The sequence below is a fragment of the Bufo gargarizans genome, chromosome 5 (assembly GCF_014858855.1).
Source record: "Bufo gargarizans isolate SCDJY-AF-19 chromosome 5, ASM1485885v1, whole genome shotgun sequence".
In the NCBI taxonomy this organism is placed as follows: Eukaryota; Metazoa; Chordata; class Amphibia; order Anura; family Bufonidae; genus Bufo; species Bufo gargarizans.
Genome location: NC_058084.1, coordinates 278,073,661 through 278,097,586, shown reverse-complemented (window position 1 = coordinate 278,097,586; position 23,926 = coordinate 278,073,661). Strand labels below are relative to the sequence as shown.

The 23,926-nt window shown below is 44.1% G+C and overlaps 2 protein-coding genes across 3 annotated transcripts in view; one reads left to right on the top strand and one right to left on the bottom strand.

Moving 5' to 3' along the window:
• Nucleotides 1–200: 200 nt before the first annotated feature.
• On the bottom strand, nt 201–23,829 carry PIGM (phosphatidylinositol glycan anchor biosynthesis class M). Of its 2 annotated transcripts, none has more exons than XM_044293013.1 (6): nt 23,701–23,829; nt 19,863–20,215; nt 16,732–17,291; nt 13,928–14,186; nt 7,260–7,361; nt 201–1,788 (listed from the first exon to the last, which is right to left on the bottom strand). In XM_044293013.1, the coding sequence occupies exons 2-6, from the start codon at nt 20,073–20,075 to the stop codon at nt 1,618–1,620; spliced, it is 1,305 nt and encodes a 434-aa protein (XP_044148948.1). In that variant the 5' UTR covers nt 20,076–20,215; nt 23,701–23,829; the 3' UTR covers nt 201–1,617. The 2 variants fall into 2 exon arrangements, with proteins under 2 accessions (XP_044148948.1, XP_044148947.1); XM_044293012.1 differs by lacking the exon at nt 23,701–23,829 and adding an exon at nt 23,606–23,674.
• PDCD6 (programmed cell death 6) overlaps nt 23,749–23,926 on the top strand; it is a 28,831-nt gene continuing 28,653 nt past the window's right edge. The window contains exon 1 of the mRNA XM_044293014.1: nt 23,749–23,903. Within this exon, the coding sequence (XP_044148949.1) occupies nt 23,848–23,903 (56 nt within the window). The 5' untranslated portion in view covers nt 23,749–23,847. The remainder of the gene's footprint in view (nt 23,904–23,926) is intronic.

Sequence of the window (23,926 nt, the reverse complement as noted above, 5' to 3'; positions counted from 1 at the left end):
AGTGGGGGCCATGTCTTGAAAAAATATAACTGTGGAGTCACCATACCTCAATTCCTTCTTTACGCGGGAGGCTTGCAAGATGGCTGCTGTGTATTTAAAGCTCAGTAATCCACAGATAACATCCCTTGGTGGTTCTCCCCGTTTCGGGGTAGGCAGAAGGGCTCGATGTATTCTCATTAGTGATGTTTTCTGCTCTGTCGTCTCCCAGATGATCTGTGAACAGCTCCTCGTGGAGTACTGTTTCTGATAAGCCTGTCATCCTGACTTTTTTCCGCCTGCTCCTGTTCTTCAATCATGAAGTAGGCCATGTTTAGTGAGGAGATTTAGGCTTCTAATGATTGCACCAAAACAGGGCTGTGTGCCACTATTCGGTCCTGTTCAGTCTTTAGCTTTTCTACCCGATGCCCCAGGGACCGCATGACTTGCCTGAGTTCTCTTATCTTCTGTATCAGCGGGGCCATGGCTTGAGCAAGAGTGGGCTTAAAGATGGCGTATTCCCCATCTTATTCCTCTTCTCCTTCAGAGTCCCACCCATATGCCTGTTGCGCCATCTTGTCTGAGCGAGCAAGCGATGTGGCTAGTTTTTTCTGCAAGAATCTGTTAATTTCTGCCTGGTTCTTTTTCTGTTTTGGGGTACCCAGGGGCTCCCTAGGTCTGTCTCTCCCGATTTTGACAATTTTCAACGCTGTCTCTGGCTTGTAGTAGCTTGAAGCATGGGTTTGTGCGGAGAGAGCTCTCAGCCCTCCGTCTTGCTCAGGGGTTAGGCTCCGCCCCCATGTATTAATATTTTAATTTTTTTTTGCGTAACAGATCACTATAAAAACTATTTGGATAGCTCTGCTCCTACAGGTGCAGCCACACATTTAGGGTTCCTGATGCAGTCTTGCACAGTAAATTCCTGGTTTGGGTTTCCAGTAAGAAACCCTAATGTTTGTCTGTGCCTTAAAGCATTATCTGGGTGGACCCTGGCACTTTGGGTTTTTCAGTAGTGCATTACACAGGTCCACTCATCTGAATGAAGCCTTTTCTGGTTACAGGTTGTCTTCAATTCACACTACCATTGTGACAAAGAAGCCAAAAATCAATTGGGGTTGTCATTTTGACCAGAACAACATCACTGCATGCAATGCTCTTCTACACATCAAATCTAAAATTTGCAATGCAGATGTGAACAGACCCCAAATCTGGCAATACACATTATGTCATCCAAGCCTGCCTAATATAGCCGGATGACTGACTCTCCTCCATATGTTGGAGAAGTTGAATTTCAACATGCCTGATCCTTTTGTTTTTCAGGGATGGCCGGCAGTGGCTTTCAGATCACATGCATGCCTGGCTGAGAAGAGTATACACATATATGAGGAAGGAGAGATAGCTGAAGACATATGTCATAGAGTACTAATCCATAGTATTTATTGCCCCCACTTGTATTCATGAAGGTGTAAAGCTGGTTGAAGGTCAATCCTGGTGAGACATTAGCCTTATTATTGTTGGTACTATGAACGTGCATTAGTAAAAAAAAAGTCACCTATTAACCAAATTTCTCAGGGAAAAATACCCAATTAAGAGAACTGACAGCAAAAGGCAGGCGTATGGCCTCAACATTTGGCACAAGAGTTACTGTAGTTTACGTTTTCGAACGTTTTCTCTACAGACATTGTAGCGGACGATAATTTGGGAGATAACATAGCTATTTACAATGAGGAAGGCCAGCCCGGCCACCCAAATCAGTATGAATGTGTTGAGGCCTTCAAATTCCAGATAGTAGGCTGGAGCTAGCCACACGGCCTGCAAGACAACAGAAAGAAGAGTTAGGATCCACTGGACACATTCTGATTCTAAGTGTATATAATCTCACAATGTAGTTTACTAAATGACTAAAGGGGTATTTCCATAATTCATCCTTCCATGGCGCTGAACATACATGATATAAAACAAGTACAATCAGCATGAACAAGACGATTTAGAAACTGGTAGAGAAGGAAAGCGGACCCTGCCCCCTGTGTTAGATTTCCATATAGTTTTCAGGGGGCCCTACGGCAAATATATTATGGCATGTACATAGGACCCCCAGCACAATACATGGAAATTATATTATTGCTTTATATGTCATGTAGACAGAGGGCCCTGTATATGATCGCCATAGGGTCCCCAGCCCGCTCCCCAATAATATATATGGAAATTATTGCTCTATATGTCATGTAGACAGGGACGCCCCCGGTGTCCAGGATCCCCCATACTGACTGGAGAGTTCTCCTGTAATGAGACCTTCTGTCCTTGTAATGTCTCCAAGTCACTGCTTGTACGGTATGTACTGTAGTATATATGACGGGGATCCACGTGTGTATGTTTATGTTGTATACATGCACATAGATATAATATACATAATGCTGCGCTGCGTCTCTTCAGAAATGTTGCATTATGGAAAGTACTGAGAGTATAATGCGTCGTATGCCATACATTGACAGATGTAACATGTACTGTATTAAATAATATAACCAATATATAATGTTGGTGACTAGGAATCTGTGGGCAAGCTGGTGGCACTGGGGGGCAGCTGATATCACAGAGAAGAAAAACGTTCTTTTGAAAACCATCCACCCATTTTTTAAATGAAAAAATAAATAACACATAAAGAATATTTACATCAGCTTGTAGGTTAACAGGCTGCACTGGATGGACAGATGTCTTCTTTCAGCCTCATAAACTATGTTACTACAGACCGGCACTCAAACATAAGGGATCACGTGGGAGACTCAGGAGATATGTGATAAAATACAATTTAATAACTAAATACAAAATACAATCCAATAAAATACAACATGAACGTGGGATGATGATATATAGAATCTTAGGTACGCAGTCCCATATAGAAAGAATCCGCAATACCGCGTGCTTGATGTTTAAAATGAGCAAATAATTATAGCTGGAAAGTCTGCAGGTTGTTACAGCTGTTAGATAAAAATGCCAAGGTTAGCATGCAGATGTGGAAAAACCGTCCTGTTATAATGGTAGATTTAGTTCCCGTTTCATAAAGTTTGTGGTAATAAATAACAATGTATAGCTCTTTAGTACTCACTGTTCGGTAGTGCGCGTACTTGTGGCGCCCAACGTGTAGAAGCGATTACCTAGATGCAAGGTGGATCGGATACATACGGCAGGGTATAGTGTCTCGCTGGTGGGATAAATTGGAGTACCAATGGCTTGTTCCTATTCTCGCGAGATAAACGGTTGCCTTTCTTTGGTATGGTGACGTGAATGGCTTCAATTCGCAGCAAATCATCGTTCGTGTTGCTGCGGAAATGGGAGGTTACCTTTCTTTTGTATAATGCCGTGAATAGCTTTGATCCGCATTGAGTCTTCGCTCGTATTATTGCAAAATGAGAGGTTACCTTGCTCGAGCTAATACCTTGACACCACATCGATCTTTTAGTGGGTATTTCAGTAGTGCATGGCCATGCTATTGTACTGGACTCTTTATGACTTTACCTTAATTCCAGCGCGTTTTGAGATAGATCCCTACTTCTTCCTCAGTGGGTTTATTTGTATAAGAGAGTCCAGGTAGTTATATCTGCCTCAGTGCTAATTGGAAGGGCGGATCCTATCAAGTTGGACAAAAGGTAAAGCATGGATGAAAAGTGGACTGGGAGATTCCACACAGCCCTTTTCTCCATATTGCGGTAATGATGCTTTATCGATGCGTTTTTTCAAATGCATGTGCGTCTAATTCGTCATTGAGCCCTGCAGGTGACAGACTACCAAATAAATTTGTCTAGACTCCCTCTTTGACATCTTTGCAATATGGTTGCCGCGAATGTCAAGCCACTGTAATCCTGGTTGTGAAAATCTTTGATAAGGGGTGATTAGTCATTCCCTTTTTTATGTTGTTTTTATGTTCAGCCAAATATACCCTTAAAGAGTCGCTTTGTTCTGCCAATGTATTGTTTTGGGCACGGACAATGGATGATGTAGATAACACTGGAGGAGTTGCAAGTAAGGCAGTCTTTAATTTCAAAGACAAATTGGTTTTGTGTGGACACAAACCTCTCAATCTTCTTTTTAAAGGTACAAACCGGATTCCCAAAAAGTTGGGACACTAAACAAATTGTCAATAAAAACTGAATGCAATGATATGGAGATGGCAAATGTCAATATTTTATTTGTAATAGAACGTAGATGACAGATCAAACGTTTAATCCGAGTAAATGTATAATTTTAAAGAAAAAATACATTGATTAAAATTTTCACAGTGTCAACAAATCCCCAAAAAGTTGGGACAAGTAGAAAGTTGGGACAAGTAGAAATAAGAGGCTGGAAAAAGTAAATTTCAGCATAACGAAGAGCTGGAAGACCAATTAACACTAATTAGGTCAATTGGCAACACGATTGGGTATAAAAAGAGCTTCTCAGAGTGGCAGTGTCTCTTAGAAGCCAAGATGAGTAGAGGATCACCAATTCCCACAATGTTGCGCAGAAAAACAGTGGAGCAATATCAGAAAGGCAAAGACTTTGCATCTATCATCATCAACTGTGCATAACATCATCCGAAGATTCAGAGAATCTGGAACAATCTCTGTGCGTAAGGGTCAAGGCCGTAAAACCATACTGGATGCCTGTGATCTCCGGGCCCTTAAACAACACTGCACCACAAACAGGAATGCTACTGTAAAGGAAATCACAGAATGGGCTCAGGAATACTTCCAGAAACCATTGTCAGTGAACACAATCCACCGTGCCATCCACCGTTGCCAACTGAAACTCTACAGTGCAAAGAAGAATGCATTTCTAAGCAAGATCCACAAGCTCAGGCGTTTTCACTGGGCCAGGGATCATTTAAAATGGAGTGTGGCAAAATGGAAGACTGTTCTGTGGTCAGACGAGTCACGAAGTTCTTTTTGGAAATCTGGGACGCCATGTCATCCGGACCAAAGAGGACAAGGACAACCCAAGTTGTTATCAACGCTCAGTTCAGAAGCCTGCATCTCTGATGGTACGGGGTTGCATGAGTGCGTGTAGCATGGGCAGCTTGCATGTCTGGAAAGGCACCATCAATGCAGAAAAATATATTCAGGTTCTAGAACAACATATGCTCCCATCCAGACGTCATCTCTTTCAGGGAAGACCCTGCATTTTTCAACAAGATAATGCCAGACCACATTCTGCATCAATCACAACATCATGGCTGCGTAGGAGAAGGATCCGGGTACTGAAATGGCCAGTCTGCAGTCCAGATCTTTCACCTAAAAAGAACATTTGGCGCATCATAAAGAGGAAGGTGCAACAAAGAAGGCCCAAGACGATTGAACAGCTAGAGGCCTGTATTAGACAAGAATGGGAGAGCGTTCCTATTTCGAAACTTGAGAAACTGGTCTCCTCGGTCTCCAGACATCTGCTGAGTGTTGTAAGAAGAGGAGGAGATGCCACACAGTGGTGAAAATGACCTTGTCCCAACTTTTTGGGGATTTGTTGACACCATGAAATTATGATTAGACATATTTTTCCCTTAAAATGGTACATTTTCTCAGTTTAAACTTTTGTTCCGTGATTTATGTTCTATTCTGAATAAAATATTAGAAGTTGGCACCTCCACATCATTGCATTCAGTTTTTATTCACTATTTGTATAGTGTCCCAACTTTTTGGGAATCCGGTTTGTAGTATTCCCACAGCCCACACACCTACCACATCTTAAAAAACCCTCATTTGTACCCAATTTTGTAGTGAAACTGTAGGTGCTAATTTCAGACCTAAATTGGGTGCTGTTGTGAAAGTTATGAGGGGTAATGTGTTTAATAAGGGTCCTTGTCTGGTCTTTCAAAACAAAGTGCCAATGTTGATTGATGATATGTCGTATCTGTTTTGATTGTGTACTATACGGTAAGATCATTCTTAATTCTGCTTCTATTGATGTTTTTTCATTATGTTTAGATGCCGGTGTGAAAAAAGATGGTCTTTCCATGTTTCTCACTCTCTCCAATGCACTTTCTATAATATCATCAGGGTAGTCTCTTCATTTTAATAGCTTCATCCTCAAAGGTAGTATTGTCGGTACAGTTCCGTTGGTGTTGTAGTTTTAATTTGTTTTACTATATGTTTATTAAGTACAGATCGGTTTTATTATTTGTATACCGCATATCTTTAAATCTGAAACTGGGAAAATTATTTGAAAACATTAGTTGTTACTGATATCACATTCAGCAACTAATTACAAACAAAACGCACATTCATTTGAAAAAACGCATCGATAAAGCATCATTACCGCAATATGGAGAAAAGGGCTGTGTGGAATCTCCCAGTCCACTTTTCATCCATGCTTTACCTTTTGTCCAACTTGGTAGGCTCCACCATTCCCATTAGCACTGAGGCAGATGGGTATATAACTACCTGGACTCTCTTATACGATTAAACCCACTGAGGAAGAAGTAGGGATCTACTTCGAAAAGTGCTGGTACTTAAGGTTTATTCATAAAGAGTCCAGTACAATAGCATGGCCATGCACTACTGAAAGAATACCCACTAAAAGATCGTTGTGGTGTCAAGGTATTAGCTTGAGCAAGGTAACCTCTCATTTCGCGATAATACGAGCGAAGACTCACTGCGGATCAAAGCTATTCACTGCATTATACGAAAGAAAGGTAACCTCCCATTTTCGCGATAACACGAACGATGATTTGCTGCGAATTGAAGCCATTTACTGCACCATACGAAAGAAAGGCAACTCCGAGAATAGGAACAAGCCATCGGTACTCCGATTTATCCCACCATCAAGACACTACCTTGCCGTATGTATCCGATCCACCTTGCATCTAGGTAAGCGCTTCTACACATGGGACGCCACAAGTACGCACACTACCAAACAGTGAGTTCAACATACCACGTTCATGTTGGATTTTATTTTGTATTTAGTTATTCAATTTTATTTTTATCACATATCTCCTGAGTCTCTCATGTGATCCCTTATGTTTGAGTGCAGGTCTGTATTATTATAATATTTTTTACTATTTTGAAAGGGGGATTCATATCAGACACAGGCACCTGGCCGTGATTATCGCGAGTGAGCCATCATACAACCAAACCAGATTTTTGAATCTGCTACAGATCCGACTTTACGCCCAGTAAGAAATTGACTTTTCTGCTTGTAGAAACAACATCGTGCATATAGGTTTTTAATATGGTGAAATGGATACAAATTTTTTGATGGCAGTGTCCCTTTAACCACATGAAAAAGTCACTCATTAATAAATGTAAAAATGTTGTTACCTGTCCACCAAACCATAAAGTAACCAGAAAAGTGCTCCGCCGCCATGATATCTTCAGGCCAGGCATAACCAATGGCAAAAGGCAAAGGTACCACAGGAAATACTTAAGGGAAAACAAAGATGTTTAATGGTATCCAACATCTGATTAAGAAATGTACTCAAGCTTTCATTTATTATTTTTAATTTAAGTCGTTGAGCAGCTCAAGGGTCTGTGCACACATGGATGTACCCTTTCTGGTACCATCCATTTTCAGTCCCAGTGGGGTGGCTGAGACACGTGAAGAGAACCCACAGTGTAAACTGACTTCTGCAGCAGGTTTTCAATCTGCAGAATGTCAGATTATCCTGCTGTTTCACCATTTGCTGCTGTAATCCTGGCAGCAATGCCGCCACAAAACTAGTGCATTTTGGGTGTTTTTACATCCAACCGATGTACTAGGATTTATAGGAAAAAATTCTGGACAGCTCAATAACATACATAGGATGACTTTCTTAAGCAGGAAAACACCCACAAAATGTATAGGGTGGGTTCACATCACGTCTTATGCCTCTGTTTGATGTGTAGGTTAGGAAAATAAATAATTACTCTTACCGGTAATTGGGTTTTCCAATAGCCTCCACAACGGTACTCCAGAAGGATGAAGTCTTCGCCTCCCAGGTAAGGAAACAACGTAGAAGCACAAGTTTAAAAGGCCCCCTGCCCTTACCTGCTTCAGTTAATGAGATAGGACTAGTTTAGTAATGCAAGAACTGTATTGAAATCTATAATAGTACAACAACATAATACATCCCAAAATAAATACATTAATATGGGTAGGGAAATCCAGTGCCATTGTGGAGGCTATTGGAAAACCTAATTACCGGTAAGAGTAATTATTTATTTCCCCCGGCTCCTCCACAAGGGCACTCCAGGAGGATTTACAGAGAAACAAAAACTATTAGGGAGGGACTACTGCAGACAATACTTTTCTGCCATATGATAAATTAGGATTTAGAAGTAAATCCAACTTATAATGTTTAAAAAAGGTATTTGGATTTGCCCATGTAGCTGCTCTACCGAGGCATAGGCCTTGTCAGCCCATGAGGTTGAGACTGCTCTGGTAGAATGCACCTTTATCCCCTTAGGGGGAGTCAGGTTCTTTTGATGATAACACAACTCAATAGTGTTTCTTATCCATCTGGCGATGGTACTTTTGCTTGCCACTGATCCTTTGTGTTGACCCTGATATTGCAGGAGATGATCAGAGTTCCTGAATTCTTTGGATACCTCCAGGTAAGTTAGTAGGCATCTTCTGACATCCAAATTATGGTATTTTCTCTCCCGATCGGATGATGTATTTTTGCAAAAAGATGGGAGAGAGACTTCCTGCTGACGATTAAATCTATCATCTATCAGTTCAAAGGGTGTGTCCATTAAGACCTCCAACACCAGGTTTAGGTCCCATGGTGGAACAATGGAGTGTACAAAAGGACATTGTCTGGATGCGCCTTTTATAAACCGCTTAATTAATGGCAAGTCTGCCAGTCTTACCTCTAAGAAGCTACTAAATGCCAAGACTTGCACTTTCAGGGTATTTGGTTTGAGCCTTTCATCAAGGCCTGCTTGTAGAAAGTCCAATATTAGTGGAATATTGAGATTTGGACTGTCGTAGCAATTGTCTCCTGCAAATTCAACGAAGGCTTTCCATGTTCTAGTATAGATCTTAAAAGTTGAATCCTTTTTACTGAATAAAAGGGTGGAGATTACTTCCTCCGATAGACCCCTCTGTTTTAATTGAGTTTGCCCACTTCCCAAGCTGTTAAGTGCAATCTTGCCACATCTGGATGGAACACCGGACCTTGTCGTAGAAGTCCTGGATACATTGGATAAGACCAGCTGGCAGATTGAAAAGGAGCAGAAACCAAGACCTCTTTGGCCAGAAAGGCGTGATTAGTAAAATTTGCGCCTTTTCCTCCATTGCTTTTGTCAATACTCTCGGAATTAGATTGTAAGGGGGAAAAGCATAAAGGAGCTCTTATGGCCATGGGCTTGATAAGGCATCCACCATTAACGGCTGGTCCTGGCTGAAGAGAGAACATAATAGCTTGAGCTGCCTGTTTTTTTTGGTTGCGAAAAGGTCCACTTTCAGAATTCCCCACTTCTTTGCTATTTTTCGGAACCTATCAGGGTCTAGTGACTAATCTCCTGCTCCCTTCTGCTGAGATCTGCCACTATGTTCTCTTTGCCTTTTAAATGGACGGCAACTAACGATGTTAAATTCTTCTCCGCCCAACGGAAAATTCCTTCTGCCAGATCTTGTAGTATTTTGCTTTTTGTCCCTTCTTGCTGGTTTAAGTAGGCCACTGTGGTCGCATTGTCGGATAGAATCTTTATATGATGGGACTTTATCGATGGATGCAGAGACAAAAGTACCCTGAACACCGCCATTAATTCTCTTACATTTGATGAGACTAAGGTCATCTCTGGTTCCCAAGTGCCCTGTACCACCTGATTTCTTGTGTGGCCTCCCCATCCGCTGCTGCTGGCGTCGGTTGTTATGATGACTTGCTCTGATGGTCGCCAAAATAACCCTTTTTGAGGATTTTTTCTTATTTTCTACCAGAAGAGGGATAATTTTACTTTTAACTAAATTCTTACTCTCCTGTCTAAAGAGTCCTGATTCCCGTCCCAGGATTCTAAGAGGAACTTCTGTAGGATCCTCGTGTGGAGTTGGGCCCATCTGACCGCAGGAATTGTGGAAGTTAAATGACCCAGTAGCGACATGACGTCACAGATTTACACTCTTCTGGATTCGCAGAATAGTGAGATCCTTTGACACAGGGCAATCTATTTCTCTTGAGGGAGAAAGGACATGAGTTTGTGGTAATCTAGAACGATTCCTAAAAATGTCTTCCTTTGGCTGGGAACTAGATCCGATTTCTGAATATTCACCAACCAGCCCAGCTCCACTAATCTCTCCTGGACGATTTTTAGATGTATTTGAAGATCCTGAAGGGATGGGCCTGAAATCAAAAGATCGCCCAAATATGGTATAATTACTATCCCTTGGAGATGAAGGAACCCGGTTACTTCGGCCATGATCTTTTTAAATATTCTTGGGGCTGATGACAGCCCAAAAAGTAGCGCCTGGAACTGGAGGCGACAGCTGTGACCTTTTAGAGATATCGCAATTCGGATAAACTTTTGGTATCCTCTGTGAATAGGCACATGGTAGTTTGCATCTGAAAGCGAGACAGAAGGTTTACTGTGGATGTGATAGTTTCCATCTTGAACTTTTTGTAGCTCATATATCTGTTTAGTCTCTTCAGATAAATGATAAATAATCTGAAGGTCCCGTTTGTTTTTTTGATTAGGAATATGGGTGAATAAAACCCCTTTCCTTCCTGATCTATAGGAACCAGGGTTATGACTTGTTTTTGTAAAAGGGATAGAATCTCTGATTCCAAGGCTTGCTGTTGAAGGTAAAGTAATCTGGAGGAGGTGTGTTGAACTCGAGTTTGTACCCCATGCTTATTGTATCTTTTACCCATGTCGAGGCTTAAATTTTTTCCCAGACCGAGGAAAACATTTTTAGTCTGCCTCCCACCTGAAACCTGGCGTCATTGGGTAGGCTTTGTAGAAGATTCAGGGTTGAATAAGAACCCTCCCCCTCTTCCCCTGTGGGGCTGCCATCTTCCAGAGCTCTCTTTTCTCCTTCGCTCTGGCCTAGCCTTTCTTTGACCTTGAAAGGAACGACGCTGTTGGTAGAATCTGGAATCAAAATGAAACCCTTTTTTGATGCTTTGTCCAATATATCTTCAAGGACCGAACCAAACAGTTTATCCCCCTCACATGGAATGGAGCATAGACTCTTTGAAGTGGCGTCTCCAGACCATGAACTGAGCCATATAGACCTTCGTGTGGCATTCGAGAGGGCTGAGGATCTGGGTGAAAGTTTTACAAGGTCTGCTGAGGCATCAGAGAGAAAATTTGAGGCTTTCTTTAACATGGGGATTAAAGCTAGGATTTCCTCCCTTGGGGTCCCTGCCGACAGGTGCTCTTTGTGTCAACCAGACAGATAAAGACCTAGAGGTACATGTGGCAGCTATACTGGGTCTTAGCGTGGCCGTATTTGTCTCCCATGCACGTTTCATGAGACCATCACACTTTTTATCCATGGGGTCCTTTAAAAGACCCAAATCTTTAAAGGGCAAGGAAGTCTTTTTTTACTTGCAGCGACCGGGGCATCATACTTAGGGGTCTTATCCCACAAGACTGAGTCTTCATCTGCGAAGGGATATTTCCGTTTAAAGGAATTCCAAATTACATTCCGCTTCTCTGGATCTTTTCATTTCTTAGTAATTCATGATTTTATGTTAGCATGAATGAGAAAGACTTTTCTTTTTCTTCCCCCCAGTGCCTGTAACATTCTGTCCTGAGTGGACAGAGGTTCCTTAACTTCTTCAATATTCATGGTGGCTCGTATGGTCTTTAATAGTCTTTCTGTATCCTCTGGGGTACAGAAGGGTCTCCCAGAGTCATCTTCAGAGGATTCTGACCCGTCAACTGATAGAATCTCTCCCTCATCAGAGCCGGGTTGCTCTTGAAGATCCGACCTTTGCGATCTCTGCGAGGTAGAAGGTCGTGGAGAACTTGGTGGTAATCTGTCAATTTCCATCTTAACCTCTTCCTTTATCATACTTATAGAATCAAGGAAGAAAGGGGACTCCTCAGTCACTACTTTGTCTGTACATCTGGGACATAAAGCTTTTTTACTCTTGGACGGAAGGGACTTCCTGCATATCGCACACTTCTTCCGTCCTAGAGATATATCAGAGGCCTTTGTGGTGCTGGTTTCCCTGCCCTACAAGGTAATATAGATAGTTTAGGGCTTCTTATTGAGAACGAACATGCAGACCACCAGCACCACACCAGTGGGGAATTGATAACACTTGTGCCTCCCCCCACCTTCACTCTACCATCCAAGTAACATAACATATTTGGGAGGAGGCTTACCGGGCTCTGGGCAGTAGGAGGATCCACAGGCTTGCGGGACATAACCAGAGCGTCCAGGAGCTGACATGCTGCAACAACACCAGTAGCGCCATGCTCCCTGCTCCTGGCATCCCTGATATATGCCAGCCCTGTGACGTCATCCGAGCGCCGGAAGTGACGCGCAGAGGAATGGCCAATGGAATTCTCGGGAAAAAACGAAGTGTAGCAGCACAACGGAAAAAATAGTAATAAATTACCGTTCCTTAATGTGGTGGTGTGTCACGGATGGTGTTACAGAAAACTAGAAGACACAAATGAGATCCGACTGACTTGATCCAAAACTAAGGAACAAAAGGGTAAGCCCTGTAACAGCCCTACCTCTCTCCCTTGCTGCTCAGCCTATGCAAAAATCTCAATGGTAGAAAATTGCATACCCTCGTTCCTCGACTGTATGACACCTGAACACCCTATAATAGTGAGGGGACATGACCACCGGCTCCCTACACTTAATACGGAGGGAGTCAGGGTCACCTAGGATCAAGCCCACAGAAATAAAGAAACAGACTTATCTTGTGGATGCAGCAGTAACAGCTTCTAGCATCAGCACACTCCAGGAAGTTGTATAAACCGCAAGGTAAGGCAGTATGGGGAGGAGATATATAGGGAGGCAATCACTGCTAATAGATGACAGCTGGGAGAGGGAGAAGAGATGTCAAAACGAAAGAAAAACAAAAGAAGATCATGCAGAAGGTACTTAAGAACGTCTAACAGAACTTCTCAAAGATCTGGTGGTGACATGGTGCCAGCCGTGTTGGGAGTCAGTCCTGCACTCCCCCAAACATGAATAGACTGGTAAAGAAACCGCAGCACTCTCTTTCTCAAGCCTTGAGCAAGACCACACAGGTCGAAACGTTGCATTGCTTTGGTGAATAAACCCTTGGATATTGAAGACAAGAGAGTGCTACGGTTTCTTCCGGCCTGTTTGTGTTCCACACTAGAGAGAGATCCCTCGTTCCCCGCAATGCCAGAAGCGGGGGAACGGAAACCCAGGGCTGTCTTCATAGAAGGGCATATGCTAAGGTACGGGCTAGAGGAAGCGCCTCACTGCACCCCCCTCCCGGAACGGGGGCAGTAGTAACAGGCCATGCGATATCCAATTAACCCCTGCACGGCAGGAGCAGCTTCCACGCGATCCCGAGAACAGGAAACAACAAAAAACTGAAGCAAGTAAGGGGAGGGGGTCTTTTAAACTTGTGCTTCTACGTTGTTTCCTGTCCTGGGAGGCAGAGACTTCATCCTCCTGGAGTGCCGTTGTGGAGGAGCTGAGGGGGAAAAAAAAAGAGGATACAAAAACGCAGCACACCATATTCTTGTATCCTGCTGAGTCCGGTAAAAAAAAAAGTATAGATTTTTTTTACAGTAGAACTCTATGGTGAACAGATGCCACTGTATGGCATCATCTGTTTATATGTTTTTTGTATACATTAAACGGTTGGGAAAAACATGATGTGAACCCAGCCTACTTGGGAAGCCACATTAATAATTGGTGGAACGGCTGCACAAATGCGGACAGCACACTTGATGGCATCCATGTTCTGTCCGCATTTTCTGGGTTCACGTGTGATCCTCAAAAAATGCAGATTGGACATGGACCAAAAAACGGTGGTGTGCATGAGGCCTTAGGATCAGCTTACCTGAGATGTGCACACTTTGTTGAAGCTCACAAAGACAGCGGTGTGCAAGAAGCAGCAGAAGGTCAGATCTTGATAATAGACCACGGATATAATAGCTAGCAGCAATATCTGAGGTACAAAGGCAACAAGGCCAAGGACAAAGCTCCTGTCACTCTCCGCAGTTAGGTAAAGCATGTAGAAGTATGGGGAGAAATTATGTCGTATATCTCTCCTGGTCAAGTGATAGAGGTAAGTGTGCTCAAGGAAATCCCAGCCATAGCTGCAAAAAATACAGAAAATAGTGAGGCTATGTTAGAACAAGGGACCATATTCAGCAGAGCGAAGCTATAGAGGAAAATAGTTGTAATAGGTGCTCTAGCATACCTCAGTCTACAAATTCATCTCCAGCTAATCTAGAAACCGCAACCACATGGGCTGCAAATACAACTGTTTATATATCCACAACGCTAATAGCTGGGCCAATATGGCCAAAGTGCAAGCTCGCTAACATCACCATGTTCTGGGGGTACTACTTCTCTTTTAGGGGAGCGCCTAGTAGGTCTTCTCAAATTTAAAGGGGTTGTAGGGGTGGGCGATATAAACGATATACAATATTATCACCATAAATTCGGGCAACGATATAGATTTTAGCTATATCGCCCTATCGTAATAGATGACCACGGAGCGGTAGTGAACTGAAAAAGCATCTCACTCACCGATCCGTGCCCTCCCGACTCTCCACCGTGCTGCACTGGCCAGGGCCTCACGTGCACACATCGGCAGCACGCTGGCTGACGCTGAGTGTGACGTCAGGTCCCTCCCAGTGCATGCTGGGAAGAAGACGCGATCTGTCTCCTGCGGAGTCCCATCAGACAGCCGCGCAACCTGCAGGAAAGGTTAAGTATATTAGCAGCGGCCTGAATCTACCGGGGGGAGGGGTGAATGGCTATGGCATGGGGCTGATGGTGCTGGCTGGAGGACATGATGATGGTGGCAAACTGCAAATGGCATGGGGCTGATGGCGCTGGCTGTGGGACATGATGATGGTGGTAATGGCATGGGGCTGATGGCGCTGGGTGGGGGACATGATGATGGTGACAATGGCATGGGGCTGATGCCGTTTGCTCTGGGACATGGATGATGGCAAATGGCAATGGCATGGGGCTGATGGCGCTGGCTGGGGGACATGATGATGGTGACAATGGCATGGGGCTGATGGCACTGGCTCGGGGACATGGATGATGGCAAATGGCAATAGCATGGGGCTGATGGCGCTGGCTGGGGGACATGGAAGATGACAAATGGCAATGGCATGGGGCTGATGGTGCTGGCTGCGGGACATGATGATGGTGACAATGGCATGGGGCTGATGCTGCTGGCTCGGGGACATGGTTGATGGCAAATGGCATGGGGCTGATGGCGCTGTCTTGGGGACATAGATGATGATGGCCATGTAATTTGCACACATATAGAAGAAAATAATATTTCGCAATATAGATTTTAGGCCATATCGCCCAGCCCTAAGTTGTACAGTTTCCTATATTGAAAACCTATCCACAGGATAGGTCATCAATATGAGATTGGTGGGGGTCCGACTTCCACACAATAAAAGCACACAGAGCTATGGGGACTGGGTATTGCGGATGTGCTAGCGGCCATCTAGCAACCCATGTCCTCAGCTCTATACACAAAATCCCGGTGACAGGTTCCCTTCAAAGCCCACAACTTGGCTCAGTTACACCATCTCCATTGGTCTGCGCTGAAGGTGGAACAGATCAGCAAGAGATTAACCCTGTGTTTTCTGCCAGATTTCTACACGTTAAACAATAAGGACAACTATTTCTTCTTTATTTTTAGTATTCATTTATAGGTTTAGTTCTGGTGTGTTGTACTGTACAGACTGAATATTGACCTAATCCTATGCCCCTGAACCTTCAGCGTGATGGAATCAGTAAGGCCTCTTGCACATGACCGTATGGCTTTTTTCAGTAGTTTGTGGTCCCCAAAAAACGGATCCACAAAAAATACGGATGACGTCCGTGTGCATTCCATTTTTTGTGGAACGGAAGAGCTGGCGTTATGCGGACAATAATAGGACATATTCTATCTTTGAACGGAACGGAAATACGAAAACAGAAGGCATACTGATTACCTTCCGGTATTTTTGAGAATCCATTGAAATGAATGGTTCCGTATACAGTCCGTATATGGAATGCAAAAATCGGAATGGAAACGGGAAAAAAAAAGTTTGTGTGCAAGAGGCCTAAGGATGTAATCCCACTGTGTTTGCATTTATTTGGTGTATGTGGAGGGAAAATGCTCTCAATGCATAAAGTAAATGTATCCATAGGTCCCATTTGACCGAACGAAGGCCAAAAGAGTGTCCTTTTGGCCTTAGTCTTGCTGGTATACATTGGTGTAACTGTTTGTAAGCCGCATGGACATCTACTGAAGGCCTACAGGTGACAGATGCCACTGTATGTCTATATAGTAGCATCCATTGAAGAAATATGTTGGGAAATCCTCTAAACTGCAAAATGCAGTGTTAATAGACCCTTCTAAATGTTACTAGGGACATGCTTTAATGCTGCAGTCATCTACTGAAAGAAAAGAAAATGATGACTACTGTCTAAATGATTACTATGAAAAGCAGACTGCAATTCAGCACTGCATGGACTACATCCCGCTGAAAGAATCGACAGCCACTCCGTATTCAGATGCCATAAACCGACTCTGCAAACTAAGGAACATACAGTGATGAGAAACTAAAAAGAACTAGAACTGAATTTAAATATTTCAACCTAAAAAGTAGAAAAACACCTTACCTACAGTAGAAGACAAAACTTAGTGTAAGTAATGTAAAAGTGAATACAATGCCAAAGGTTAGGGTGTTCCAATTGAGGAGTCTGAGGAAGAGCTCCCAGGAATCTTGGAAGAATTTCCGAACCAATCCACCGGCTACGTGCGACCTACTTTCCTCAGTTCTTGTTGCTTGCAGTGACAATGAAATGGGCAATAGATAGGTCACAGGATAGATCTTCATGTGAACTGAGAGACCAAAGAGAAGGGCGGCCTTCACAAGATGGCACTTCTTCACATAATACAGAGATGATAAAACAAGAACAGCCAAGACCGATTCTGCATTCCCTCTGCTGGAGACAGCCATAGGCAATGGGTTAAAAAGCCAAAAAGCACTGTACTTGCTAGCCGTGTGGCTATCCAGGCCTTGGAGGAGAAGGATTCTTTGGATTAGGAAAGCTGCAATTAAATCACAGCATGCAAATAAGAACTTCCCGAAAACTTCAGAGAGATAGATGTTTGGTGTCAACATCCAGGCGAGCAATGGTGTGTACCGATACGTTGCCCTCTCATAAGGAGAAGATCCCTGAAAGGAGAAAGAACTGTTATTCACTACAAATTACTGGTACATAGGGGTAGATGTACTGATCCCGTTCATGGACTAGACATATGCCCCGGTGGAAAGAATGTCTGAAACCCTTAAAAAAAATATGTGGTGTAAGGCACAGGTGCCAGATTCTGGTACATTTCCAATAGTAAATCTGCATATAGGGTTAGTTCTTTTTAAGAACAGAAGAAAAATCTAATTAAAGGAACTATCACATAGGCAGCATGCTTGTAGGCAGCATGATCTGGAGCAGGAGGAGACAAGCAGATGAAGCATACCCTTATTTTACAGACCTAAATCCCTGCCTAATTTGGACGACGACCATGTGCTATCCGGACTGCACCTGCATAGCCCATGGACCCATTAAAGTAACACTTTAGTATTCACTATTCTTGTCAATTTTTAACCTAAAACTCAGTAATTCAAATGGCTTACAAATGCCTAACAGAAATCGGAAAGGCTGCCTGGATCCAGCCTAAACCATCCGGACAATTATTGAAACAGGATAACTGTCCTGTGTAAAGGTGCCTCCGACCACCATGTGGCACCTAAATGGTCGTTTGTAGGCAGTACAGTCTTGCTTATGCAAGGCGATGCGCTACTGACAAACAATGAGACTGTAGGGCTGGCTGCAAACAATGAGACTGTAGGGCTGGCTGCAAACAATGAGACTGTAGGGCTGGCTGCAAACAATGAGACTGTAGGGCTGGCTGCAAACAATGAGACTGTAAAGCTGGCTGCAAACAATGAGACTGTACGGCTGGCTGCAAACAATGAGATTGTACGGCTGGCTGCAAACAATGAGACTGTAGGGCTGCCTGCAAACAATGAGACTGTAGGGCTGCCTTCAAACAATGAGACTGTAGGGCTGCCTGCAAACCATGCAGATTACACGTGGTTTTTAATGCATGAAATCTCACGTGGACAAATCTCATGTACACACAGCTTTTCTCTTCTGTGTGGATTTTGAAACAATCGTACTAGGGATTGTTCGTTCCCATACAGAGGAAATGATTGCTGCATGTAAATTCAGCTCTACTCTGGCTGAACAATCCTTGCCCTGTGCACCATGCAGTGTAAAAGGACCCTAAGGGTATATGCACATAGTACATACCATGCAGTTTTTCGTGAAGAATACAGTACCAGCTAAGGCCTATTGCACACGACCGTTTTTTTTTCCCGTTTACTGGCCGTTTTTTGCGTTCCGTATACGGTCCGTATACGGAACCATTCATTTCAATGGTTCCGCAAAAAAAACGGAATGTACTCCGTATGCATTCCGTTTCCGTATTTCCGTTTTTCCGTTCCGTTTTAACATAGAACATGTCCTATTATTGCCCGCAAATCACAGTCCGTGGCTCCATTCAAGTCAATGGATCCGCAAAAAAAACGGAACACATACGGAAATGCATCCGTATGTCTTCCGTTTCCGTTCCGTTTTTTCCTGAACCATCTATTGAAAATGTTATGCCCAGCCCAATTTTATCTATGTAATTACTGTATACTGTATATGCCATACGGAAAAACGGAACGGAAAAACGGAACAGAAACGGAAACACAACGGAAACAAAAAACGGAACAACGGATCCTTGAAAAACGGACCGCAAAACACTGAAAAAGCCATACGGTCGTGTGCAATAGGCCTAAGGCTGCGTTCACATCACCATTCAGACTTTCCGTTCTTCTGCTCCATCCATTATAAGAGCAGAAGAATGGAAAGAACAGATTCGGCACATGACTGATTCGGACGGCACCTACGGACTCCATAGACCGCTCAGAGGATGTTTTTTTTTTGCACGCAGGACTTTTGTCTCTGCTTCAGAAATCTTTCTCTGAGTGGAAAGCTAATGGACCCCATTATAATCTACGGGGCCTGTAGGCTCTGTTCAGCTCAGTTATGTGCCAAATCCGTCCTTTCCGTTCTCCGGCTCTATGACTGATGTGAATTCAGGCTAAGGAGATGTGCTTTTCAACATTTCAGAGGACCTGCGTGCAGCGTTGCAATTGTTTGTGTCGATTTCCTGTGCAATGCAAAGGGAGAGCTGTGGGGCAAATACAAGCCACTATCCGTGACAAAACCCATAAGTAACTGATGCAGATTTTGGTGCGGAAACGCAACAAAATAGGACGAAAACCCACATAAACTACACTGCCATGTGCATATACTTTGCCTCTTAGCTTAAAGGGGCTGTCCACTCTAGGTACACAATTTATACTTGTATGTTAAACATTAAGACATACAGCATTAGTAAGTTCTTTTTAGACATTTACTGATGTTTTCCCGTAAAACCATGCACCCCCCCCCCCCCCAACCATGCACCTTTAACAGAAAGTTACACGCCACGTGCTTCCAGAATCCAGGCTATTTTATGGCAGTACGTTACAGGAATGAAGTGTGCCATCTTCTGACGTGCAGTATTACCGCACACATGGGGTAGTCCCTTGCTCTTGTTCTGCATTACCCCTCACGATGATCGTGCAGCGCTCTTATTATTAGGAGTACACATGATTTGGACCCTGGTTGTGGCAGATTTCGGTGGCAGTCATTACCTGAGTGATATATCGAGCGGCATCCGTGAAGACGTGGTAGTCGATATCTGTGTATTTCACCACCATTGTGCGGTCTTGGTAGACTCCATAGATGATAAGGACCATTCTTACAAGAAAGGCAATTGAAAACATAAATGGCAGCGTCAATAAACTGCTCTGCCGTTGTCCCTGGTACGCTGCTTTCCTTTCCATTGCTAGATTTTTATCAGCCATGTCTAAACTGGAACCGCAGGTGGAAAACTGTGTGCCTATAACGTCGGAAACTGCGCGTGGCAAGTATACTGTATGAGGAGGTTCCCACGCTGATCATTCTTATTACAGATGGCGTTGCTTGAAATCACAAAGTCTTGCGCCTAGGAGAAAAGAATTAAAAAATATATTATTTACGAGGAGGTTCAATAAGCTGCAAAAGTGACAAATGAAGGTGTATTAAAGTATGATACACACACATTACCATCCACAGACCAGCCCAGTCACCCATGATGTGCGCTCTTTCTGCATGTGGCCCAGTTTGTGGATCACTAGCCACGTCTTAAGTGGCTTGACTAATAAGGGTGCAGCCACACGGAGCGGCTGCGCTGTAAGACACCAGACTGTTCATTGGATCCTCAATGTTATTTGCTGTACGGTAACCCCCAAACCTGTGGCCGTTAAAGGGGTTTTCCAGGAATTAATACAATTACTGAAACTACCTAAATATTAGAGTGCTGCCACACGTTCAAGCTTTTTTGGTACAGTTTTTGAAGCTGAAATCAGGTGTGTATCATTACAGATGAGACATTATTGGCAGAAACAAATTTTTCACTCTACACCTGGTTTTACCTTCCAAAACTGCATAAAAAATCCTGAACGTGTGGCAGCACACCACCCGGCGGTAATCGTCAGGTTGCTCCTCTGCATACTTTCCGTGTTGCAGCCGGATCTCCGCCCGTCCTCATTATAGTTAATGTGGTCGGACGGCAATCATGTAGTTTCCAGTAATACCGGATCCAGAAAGACCTGGCAGGCTGGAAAAGACTAGTGTGAAACTAGCTCTGTATGTGTAGGAACGAACTAATACTGTTTGCGGGCCACAACACGGGCATGGCCGGGTAACGGCCGTGTGCATGAGCCCTAGGGGAGAGATCTGCACCTGTTCTGTGTTTAGAGCTGCACCTGGTTTTGGCTCAAAATCACTGACGTGTGAATGAGGCTTTATAAAATAGCATATATTTTTTTTGCAGCCATAACCTGGGCTAGGAGAAATTGGTGGACCGAGATGTGCACTCTGCTACACCGCGCTGACCACGTGGTGAGCGCAGGTCCTGAAAGATGAAGAATGTAGACAATGCCGGCTGCAAGAACAAGTGGATGAGGCGAGTTCATTTTTTTTTAATCCCTCCAGCCCTATTGTACTAAGCATTCTGTATTCAGAATGCTATTATTTTCCCTTATAACCATGTTAGGCTCCTTTCACACTAGCGTTCGTCGGTCCGCTCGTGAGCTCCGTTTGAAGGAGCTCACGAGCGGACCCGAACGCCTCCGTCCAGCCCTGATGCAGTCTGAATGGAGCGGATCCGCTCAGACTGCATCAGTCTGGCGGCGTTCAGCCTCCGCTCCGCTCGCCTCCGCACGGACAGGCGGACAGCTAAACGCTGCTTGCAGCGTTCAGCTGTCTGCCTGGCCGTGCGGAGGCGAGCGGATCCGTTCAGACTTACAATGTAAGTCAATGGGAACGGATCCGCTTGAAGATGACACCATATGGCTCAATCTTCAAGCGGATCCGTCCCCCATTGACTTTACATTGAAAGTCTGAACGGATCCGCTCAGGCTGCTTTCACACTTAGAATTTTTTCTAAGTTATTAATGCAGACGGATCCGTACTGAACGGAGCCTCCGTCTGCATTAATATGATTAGATCCGTTCAGAACGGATCCGATCGAACGCTAGTGTGAAAGTAGCCTTATAAGGGAAAATAATAAAATGAATAGAACACCTAACCCAAACCCGAACTTCAGTGAAGAAGTCCGGGTTCGGGTACCACATTCAGTTTTTTTTTCATGTGTGTGCAAAACGCATTGCACCCGCACGGAAAAAACTGAACATCGGAACGCAATCGCAGTCAAAACTGACTGCAATTGCATGACTACTCGTACGGTTTTCCCACAATGCACACGCAACGCATCCGGAGCAAATCCGGGACGCCCGTGTGAAAGAGGCCCGAGTGGTTTTCCCCACAGACTTCGATACAGTGGTTAACATTAACAGAAAATCCGCACCAAAGGCTGCATAAAAAATGCACTAAAAACCAAAACAGCCATAAATAGTCTGAATTTATGTGATTTCTCAGATTTCTTGAGGATTTTCTGCACACAAATCTGCACCGTGGCCTAGGAGTTAGTTCACGTGGCGTAGATGCTGATTCTCACAGCAGAAACTACTGCGGACAATCTGCACCATTTAGGCCACATGAACACGGGTGCGGATGAAAGCACATAAGATCCGCACACGTTTCCATGCTGATTTATGTGCATTTCTGCAGTATATCCGCAATGTCGAATTGTGGGTTTTTTGCTAATTAGATGCAGTTTTGCTGCAGATCTCATCCTTCCATTGAGAAGGGTGAAATCTGCAGTTAAAACCGCAAACATAATTGACATGATATTTATTCCGTAATGGAGGCCTGGTAAATTTCCGCACAGAAAAAATCTACAAAGTGTACATGAGATTTGTGTCATCTTATACACATTGCTGGGAGGGAAGAGCCAACCCGAACTTTACAGGTTCGGGCAGTGAACAGGCATGAGCGAATCGACTTTGGATAAAACATCCGAAGTCGATTCGCAGAAAACTTTGTTAGAATCCTGTACGGAGCAAGCGCAGTATTACAGTATTAGAATGTATTGGCTCCTATGAGCCAAAGTTATTACTTTGCGAAGTATCACGAGACTTCGGGTGATAACTTCAGAAATTAATTTCTACTGTACCGTTCAGTATTCAAACAAAGTTTTGTGTGGATGAAACCTGTTATGGAAAACGGAAGCCTTTAAGAGTAGTGTTGAGCGAGCTTGTGTTTTCAGTTCGGCGTCTAAAGTTCGGGTTATCGAAGTATCCCGTTATGGATTCCGCTACCACGGACCATAACGGAGTTTAGAATCTATAACGGGATACTTCGATAACCCAAACTTTAGACGCCAAACTTAAAACACAAGTTCGCTCAACACTATTTAAGAGGCATTCAGTTTCAAGTCCTGCATAACGAAAACCAGGACGGATCCGTTATGCTGCCCATAGACTTCTATGATGCCGGATCAAAATGGAATGCCTCTTAAAGGCTTCCGTTTTCCATTCTGCCATAGAATTCCGTTAGAACGGGATTCCTCCACTGCCCGAAACTGTAAAGTTCGGGTTGCTCACCCCTAATTGCTGGTACTGTAATACGCTGTTGTTTTCCGCACACATTCCGCAACGCGTGCAGGTGGCCTTATGGTAGAAACAACGTGGATGAGATTTCAGAAAGCTCCACATCTGCTGCCAATTCTGATGTGCGCCTTGGTTCTCAGCCCACAATGCAAGGTTGAAAGCTGCGGAGGACCCACTGTGGTCCCACCGCAAAAATCCCCCAATCCCATTGCTGTGTGTGAACGTGCCCTTAGTCTTCCATGTCCACAGTATAAGTAATAACTATCACTGGCACCTCCACAGCCCCTAGAATGAGGTGCAGAACCCCAATGCCTCCCTGCTGCAGGGTGAATGGAGCTTACATTCAAAGTCTATGGGACCAATCAGAATCCATTTCAGATTCTGAAGAGGCTCCTTCTTGTTGCTTAGAGAACCTCTGCTGTCACTCCGTACTCACCCCATGACGAGCCGGGTAGGGGCGCCAGACCTGGCGTGTGGGGGCGGGGCGCAGCAGTGGCGGGGACGACTTCCGGGTCGGGGCTGAGTGCGGGCACAGGAGTAGAAGAGGCAGTGCCTGACAGGGTGAGCACACCTAGCTGGAGCCATGGCTTATCAGTACGGAGCCCCGGACCAGAACTTCCTAAGCAACGTCTTCCGCAGGTGAGCGGTGCTGCATTGAGGGG

What these genes read in the sequence shown, in the direction of transcription:
- PIGM (XM_044293013.1), bottom strand. Translation starts at nt 20,075, where the DNA reads ATGGCTGATAAAAATCTAGCAATGGAAAGGAAAGCAGCGTACCAGGGA. An exon ending in ACAAAGTGTGCACATCTCAG is followed by an intron (nt 7,362 to 13,927) that starts GTAAGCTGATCC and finishes TTTTCCCTTAAG; the next exon opens with TATTTCCTGTGGTACCTTTG. An exon ending in CTTTATGGTTTGGTGGACAG is followed by an intron (nt 1,789 to 7,259) that starts GTAACAACATTT and finishes GTTGTCTTGCAG; the next exon opens with GCCGTGTGGCTAGCTCCAGC.